Source organism: Erigeron canadensis, chromosome 1, assembly GCF_010389155.1.
Source record: "Erigeron canadensis isolate Cc75 chromosome 1, C_canadensis_v1, whole genome shotgun sequence".
Classification (NCBI taxonomy): Eukaryota; Viridiplantae; Streptophyta; class Magnoliopsida; order Asterales; family Asteraceae; genus Erigeron; species Erigeron canadensis.
The window spans coordinates 1710240-1718519 of NC_057761.1; the positions used below are offsets into that span (position 1 = coordinate 1710240).

Genomic DNA, 8280 nt, shown 5'->3' on the forward strand with positions numbered 1-8280 from the left:
TAACAATGTGTAAGAAGATTGAGCTTATGGACTTTAGGAAGACCAATAAAGAGATCCTTCATGGACTCCTAGATTGCATGTGAAACATTGAACGCTATTTGCAGTTATTACTTCTTTGCTATTTGAGGCGTGTTGCCTAGACCTTCCGTTTATGGAATTTACATTTATTTGAATTTCATTTAGTATGACTCTATTATAAAGTCCATGTGCCTTTGCTATATCTTTTAGTCATATCCTACGATTCCGCCTAAGGTGGGGTGTGACAGATTGGTATCAGAGCCAGGTTATAGAGAATTAGGTGGTTTGGCCTAGACTATAACCTAAGTACCCTCATATATTGTACATTATAGGAACTATTTGTGCATCGTATATGTGTGAGTACTTTCATTAGATAGCACTAGTTATGTGAGCCTTATATTTGCGTTTAATTGCTAATTATGATGAAGCCTTATGTGCTTAGATTAGTGCAAAGTTTCAGCCTGTAATTTTAACGTAGCTAGTTTTACTTAGTCATGGCACGTACAAAGAAAACAGCCCGTAAGAGTTCCGCATGGAGGGACATAATCATCCGTCGACAACTTAAAAGGGACGCCGCAGCTAACAAGGAAACCCCCGCTCAAGAACCATCTCAGAAGCCTAGAGTTTCCTCTGAAAGCGAACCGTCAGAAGATCCTAACTACTACTCCAAGACAGTTATAATCATCGATTCTGACAGCGAGCCGGAGGAAGAACCGGACTATGATTCTAAGGCAGACCCCGAAAGCGTTCATAAGGGAAAGACAATGGAGGCTACGATAAAGGACAACAGAAGCTATAGTCCTACTAGCTCAGTAAGCTCTCAAGAGAGCCGGGTCGGACCAACACGACAACAAGCTTCTTATCCTCCCACCATTTCCTCCAACTCCCCTTATGACGCCACTTGCACGTGGGAGGGCTAGCCTTTAAGGACTATCTAAGAATCCTATTGAACTTGCATTAGCTTCTTTTTCTTACTTTTGGATTTTATGTCTTGGATTCCTTCTTTCGAATTTGGAAATTTCTTGGATTTATAAATTTTTTTTTTTAGATTGATTGATTAATCGAAATGTCGTGCTTGGTATATGGATCTATGTGTTTTGTGGCAAATATTTATGAAGGATGTGCTGAATTTGTGACATGTGAATTTGGACGATAAAAACATGTGTGGTGGGATGTAGTTGTAATTACGGTGCGCAACGTAATTACAAATACATCACAACACACATGCGCTTATATGACCAAGTTTGCTGATCAAACTCAACACAATTAACAAATTGGACAAGGTGTAAGAATTTTGCCATGAGTAGTAGTTATTCATTGAAAGTCTTCATCAAGTACTTATAAATCCTTTCTCTTTGTGTAGAAAATGAATAGAGGAGGAAGAAATGGAGGACGTGGAGGTAGAGGTGGTGGTCGTGGTGGAAATAATGGGGTTAATGATGGAGAAGGTGATGGTGGCAATCCGGATATTGCAAACATGATCACTCAGCAAATAGCTGCCGCTATTCCTACTATTGTTACTCAAGTGACCGCTGCTGTTCTTAATGCAAACAACAATAACCCTAATAATAATAACAATAATGAGAATAACAATAACAACAATGAGAACAACACTAACAATAATGAGAACAATAATAACAATAATGAAAATAACAATGATGGTAATCAGAATAACAACATCATTGGGGGCAATAATAATGGATGCACCTATAGGGAGTTTCAATATTGTAAACCACCAGATTTTGATGGCAAGGGAGGAGCATTGGCAGCCACTAGATGGATAGAGAAAATGGAAGCTGTCATGGATATTAGCAACTGTGCAGAGAATCAAAAGGTGAGGTATGCCGCAGCTTCACTGACTAATAAAGCATTGACATGGTGGAACACTGAGATACAAGCTAGGGGTAGAGTAGCAGCTGTGGGGATGACATGGGACGAGTTTAAGGAATTACTACTGGAAGAATTCTGTCCGAAAAATGAAATGCAGAAGTTGGAAAATGAATTTTGGAATCATTCAATGGTAGGAGCCAAACATGCCGCTTACACTGATCGGTTTTATGAGCTTGCCAAACTAGTACCTCACCTTGTTAGACCTGAATCAAATAGGATCCAGAGGTACATCTATGGTCTTGTTCCCCAAATTCGTGGGCTTGTGTCAGCAACTGAGCCAACCACGATTCAAAGTGCTATTCAGAAAGCAGGATCTTTAACGGATGAAATGGTGAGAAATGGGTCATTGTCTAAGGTTAATGAGAAAAGGAAGGATGGTACTGAGACAAGTAGGTCAAAGAATACTGATGGAAATAACAAGAAGGCAAAAATGGCAACAGGGTTGATGGCAACGGATGCGACTAAGATCGGATATACGGGTTCTGCTCCAAAGTGTACAAAATGTCAATTCCATCATTTCCAAAATTCACCTTGCCGTTTGTGTACAAACTGCAACCGATTTGGACACCTTGCTAGAGACTGTCGAGTGGGAGTCAAGCAGGTGGCTCCGGTGAATGCTGTTAACCCGATAAATAACCGTGGAACGTGCTATGAGTGCGGTAGTCATAACCATTACCGCAACACGTGTCCAAATTTGAACCGAGCATGGGGTCAGAGGGGTAATAATCCAAATCAAGTACTAGCTATTGGTGGAACTCAGAATCAAGGAAATAATCAGGGACAAAGAGCTAACAATCAGAATCAAGTGGTAGCTAATGGAGGGAATCGGAATCAAGGGAATAATGCCAACCAAGCCCGTGGTAGAGCTTTTGTCATGGTAGCAAATGAAGCTCGTCAAGATCCAAATATTGTGACGGGTACGTTTTCCTTAAACAATCACCTTGCTACAGTATTATTCGACTCTGGTGCTGAGTACAGTTTTGTTTCTATTAAGTTTATGCCACTCCTAGATAGAGAACCCAAAATATTGAATACTTATTTCTTGGTTGAGGTAGCTAATGGAAAATTTGATAGAGTTGATAGAATCATTAATGATTGTACCTTAGAAATAGAAGGTCATCTGTTCAGTGTTAACCTTCTGCCTTTCTCGTTAAGGAGTTTTGACGTAGTTATTGGTATGGATTGGCTATCGAAGCATAGAGCCGAGATAATTTGCTATGAGAAGGTGGTCCGTATACCGCTAGGAAATAGTGAAATGCTACTCATATATGGGGAGCGGGTGGAGGAAAATCAGAAGCACCTCATGGGCATTCAGGCTAACGAGAAGAAACTCGAAGATATTCCTATCGTACGGGATTTTCCACAAGTTTTTCCCGAAGATCTAACAGGATTACCTCCTGTAAGACAAGTTGAATTCCGTATAGATCTTATTCCGGGAGCGACGCCAGTCGCCAAAGCTCCATACCGTTTAGCACCTACCGAAATGCAAGAACTGTCTAATCAACTCCAAGAGCTCCAAGAAAAAGGCTTCATCAGACCTAGTCATTCGCCTTGGGGAGCACCAGTATTGTTTGTCAAGAAGAAAGATGGTTCGTTTCGTATGTGCATCGATTACCGGGAGTTGAACAAACTGACAGTTAAGAATCGTTACCCTCTTCCTAGAATCGACGACTTATTCGATCAACTTCAAGGTGCGAAGTTCTTCTCGAAAATAGACCTTCGGTCCGGATATCATCAACTCAGAGTTAATGAAGCAGATATTCCAAAAACAGCATTCAGGACTCGATATGGACATTTTGAGTTCTTAGTCATGCCTTTCGGTTTGACTAATGCACCCGCAGTTTTCATGGATTTGATGAACCGTGTATGCAAACCCTATCTCGATAAGTTTGTTATTGTATTCATTGATGACATTTTAATCTATTCGAAGTCTAAGGAAGAACATGAATCTCACTTGAAAATGATTCTTGAACTACTTTGGAAAGAGAGATTGTTTGCTAAGTTTTCGAAGTGCGACTTTTGGTTACAAGAAGTTCATTTCCTTGGGCATGTAGTGAATAGTGAAGGAATCCATGTTGACCCCAGTAAGATCGAAGCAGTAAAAGATTGGAAGACTCCTACGACGCCATCAGAGATTCGTTCATTTCTAGGCTTGGCCGGGTATTATCGACGATTCATCGCTAACTTCTCGAAAATCGCTCAACCACTTACTCAGTTAACCCAGAAGGATAAGAAGTTTGATTGGGGAGATAAGCAAGAAAAGGCATTCCAAACACTGAAAGAAAATCTATGTAACGCTCCTATTCTTACCCTCCCCGATGGTCCGGACGATTTTGTAGTTTATTGTGATGCTTCAAATCAAGGCTTGGGATGTGTACTAATGCAAAGGGGTAAAGTGATTGCTTATGCCTCTCGGCAACTCAAAATTCATGAGAAAAACTACACCACCCATGACTTGGAGCTTGGTGCAGTGGTTTTTGCACTCAAATGTTGGAGGCACTATCTCTATGGGACGAAAAGTGTGATCTACACCGATCACAAGAGTCTCCAACATATTTTCGATCAAAAGAGTTGAATATGCGACAGAGGCGGTGGATTGAATTATTTAGTGACTATGATTGTGAGATTCGTTACCATCCGGGTAAGGCGAATGTTGTGGCTGACGCGTTAAGTAGGAAAGAAAGAATTAAGTCAAAGCAAGTACGAGCATTGATCATGACAATTCATTCGGATATAAAATCAATGATAAGTCGGGCTCAAGATGAAGCATTGCAGAATATCAATGTAGAAAAAGAAGGGTTACGTGACCTTGATCAGCAAATGGAGCGTAAAGAGGATGGAGTACTGTACTTTGTAGGACGAATATGGATTCCACTTGCAGGTGGATTAAGAACAGTGATTTTGGACGAGGCACATAGTACGAGATACTCCGTACACCCGGGAGCTGATAAAATGTATCACGACCTTAAGGATTTGTATTGGTGGCCGAGAATGAAAAGAGATATAGCCAGTTATGTCAGTGGATGCTTAACATGTCTAAAAGTCAAAGCTGAACATAATAAACCACCGGGTTTATTAGTGCAACCACAACTTCCCGAATGGAAATGGGAAAGAATAACCATGGATTTTATTACAAAGCTGCCAAGAACTAGTAGTGGGCATGACAAGATTTGGGTGATAGTAGATAGATTGACAAAGTCTGCGCACTTTATAGCTATCCGTGAGAGCTACACAATGGAGCAGTTAGCAAGGATTTATATAAAGGAGATAGTGGCAAAGCATGGAATTCCGGTGTCTATTATATCTGATCGTGATAGTCATTTCACATCACGATTTTGGCAGTCATTGCAAAAGGCATTGGGAACACGTTTAGACCTGAGTACGGCTTACCATCCCCAAACCGATGGCCAAAGTGAGCGTACTATTCAGACTTTGGAAGATATGCTTAGGGCGTGTGTAATGGACTTTGGGGGAAGCTGGGATATTCACCTTCCTCTAGTTGAGTTCTCGTACAATAATAGTTATCATTCAAGTATTAAGTGTGCTCCATTTGAAGCTTTATATGGGCGGAAATGTCGCTCACCTGTTGTTTGGGCTGAGATTGGAGAAAGTCAGTTGATTGGCCCGGAGATTGTACAAGAGACAACAGATAGGATTTTTCAAATCAAAGAAAGACTGAAAGCAGCTAGAGACCGCCAAAAGAGCTACGCCGACAAACGGCGAAGGCCTTTAGAATTCTATGTTGGTGATAAAGTGTTACTTAAAGTGTCGCCTTGGAAGGGCATGGTTCGATTTGGAAAGAAAGGAAAGTTGGCACCAAGGTACGTTGGACCGTTTGAAATTGTTGAACGGATTGGTCCGGTAGCTTATCGTTTAAGACTACCTCAAGAACTAAGTAGGATACATGATACATTCCACGTGTCAAATCTCAAGAAGTGTCTCGCGGATACAAGTTTGCATGTACCGCTAGACGACATTAAGATTGATGACAAGTTACATTTTGTGGAAGAACCAGTTGAGATCATGGATCGAGAACTTAAGACATTAAAACGTAGTAAAATTCCAATTATCAAGGTCCGGTGGAATTCAAAGCGAGGGCCAGAGTTTACTTGGGAGCGAGAGGATCAAATGAAAATCAAATATCCACATCTATTTGATGCTACGACTTCCAACCGTAACTCCAACAAAATTTCGAGACGAAATTTTCTCAAGTAGGGGAGACTGTGACATCCGTCAACAAAACTGGTAATTTATTATAGTCTCTAACTTACATTCCAAATTTCTTGACTAGTCAATGTGCCTATATAGTATAACAAGCATAGAAATGTGGCGATCATTTCCAATATGGGATCTCTATTACTTGATATTCAATAGTTTAGGATTGAGATATTTGATCTTCCTAAACGTAGATGACTATAACTATCCCCGTAATTTCTAGACTTGTAGTTGTTAGTCATATTTATTTATAGACATTGATAAATTAGTATACGCTATTTAGTGGTGAACGAAATCAAAAAATTATAAAAGTAATATATAATTAGTATAAGTCGTAAGATGGTAATAGTAATAGTAAAATATCATATGTTTAGTAAAAAATTTTAGTCATATATATATTACCACAATTTAATGGTGAGCAAGGAATTTTAATTCCATTAGAATTCTTATGATACATTAAGTCTAATCATAAACTAACTAAAACACTTATCTCCATATATATATATATATATATATAATAAGTATACCCTAAATAATAATAATAAAAAAAAAAACTCTAAAACCAATTTACTCTTTGATTTCGTGCTTCCCTGCCGTCGAACAAAACTCCAACACAAAAACAAAATTTTTAATAACTCAATAGTCGAAGCAACATCATAAAGAATTCTTGGATTTTAATTGGTATCTAAGGAGTGATCATCAATTTTGGGGTAAATTACTTATCTCTTCTTTTCATATATATATATATAAATATATCTTTATATTATTGATCTTATATTATAAGTAACCTATGTTGATGAATATATATATTATGGCAAAATTTATGATAATGAATGAAAGGTTTTTTTAGGGTTAAATCAAAAGCTTGAAGTATAAATCATATTAATGTTAAAACTTTACGTATTTATTGTAGCATAATAATTAATGTAATTAAAGAAATCCAATTATGAAGGCATGAAAATCATAATAACAGATTTAATTAGGTGTTGGAAAGATTTGAAATTTTATATATAAATATTAGTTGTAGTAGTCTTTAAAACAGTTTGTTTGGGTTATTTCAGAATCTGGACAGATTCATTTTGTTAACTTTGAAAGGTCGTATCTTGGTCATGGGAGATGGTTAAGTCACGTTTTTGGTGTCTAAAATTAAGTTCAGGAAGTCTACTTTCTGGTGGAAGCGGTTTCGTGTCAAAATATGAAGTTTAAGGTTGTCAAACGAATTTTATAACAAAACTGCGCAAAGCTGAGTTTTCCGAACAGATTTTGGCCGACTTCAAATAGTCATATCTTGGTCGATTTTATGAACTGGACAATTATTTTTCTCCAGAAATTTTTTTGAGATGTTAAGATTGTACAGTAAAAAAATTGGATTTTTTTGAATCTTCGAAGGCCCTTAACTTTTATAAAACTTTTCTGTGTGCGAACAGTGATTTTTCTGACTAGTCTGTAATCATTGAATTTTTAAAAATAGTTAACGTGCCAAATAAATTATGTAAAAATTCATGTAATTATATAACACTCTAAGGTAACAGTAGTTAAGATTTGGAATCTTAAATCATTCGTTTCATCCTAATAAAAAATAGATAAAGTTACCAAAAATTTCAGTTAATATGAACTTGTAGAATTTAATCTTAAATCAGTAAAACAAATATTATATATTAAGTTATGTGACTTGTAACTTAATAATATATGACAAATCAATTGTGAATATTTTGAAAGTAGCCATATGTGTATTTCATCAAATACGGGTTACAATGGACAGTTCTTGACCATGTCCATAATTGTAACTTGTTCATATTTATATGTTGTGTAGATTCTAGCGACCTTGTTGGAATTGCATAACTACTTGCTTGTTGAGGTGAGTTTCGTGGCCCCTTTTTATATTATTTCTTTGGGGGGAAATGATGCTCAAAACACTTTTCATTTCTTTACTAGCTGTGCCAAAACTTGTTTGTTTTCATGGACAAATACGTGTAATTATGAAATGTGTATGTTAGCTTGCTTGTATTGATTTCTTTGATGCAATAGATGTCTTTTGATATCTATTGAAGACTATTGGAAAACTATCGACCAACTTTATACTCCAGCTGGTAGTTGTTGGTATTTAAAGCATGATTGAGTTGTTGGCAGGAGTGATGGGGATTGTGTTGTTGGATA

General features: G+C 37.5%; 1 protein-coding gene across 1 annotated transcript; it reads left to right on the top strand.

The window, feature by feature from the left end:
• Positions 1-512: 512 nt before the first annotated feature.
• Positions 513-4483, top strand: LOC122584929. The gene is made up of 3 exons (XM_043757010.1): positions 513-830; positions 1382-1543; positions 1688-4483. Exons 1-3 carry the CDS (start codon positions 513-515, stop codon positions 4481-4483), a joined length of 3276 nt encoding a protein of 1091 aa, XP_043612945.1.
• Positions 4484-8280: the final 3797 nt, after the last annotated feature.

Excerpts from the sequence above, each read along its gene's own strand:
- LOC122584929 (XM_043757010.1), top strand. The coding sequence starts at position 513 with ATGGCACGTACAAAGAAAACAGCCCGTAAGAGTTCCGCATGGAGGGAC. Across the intron at positions 831-1,381 it reads GCTATAGTCCTACTAGCTCA|AAAATGAATAGAGGAGGAAG; the intron begins GTAAGCTCTCAA and ends CTCTTTGTGTAG. Across the intron at positions 1,544-1,687 it reads TTCCTACTATTGTTACTCAA|AATAACAACATCATTGGGGG; the intron begins GTGACCGCTGCT and ends GATGGTAATCAG.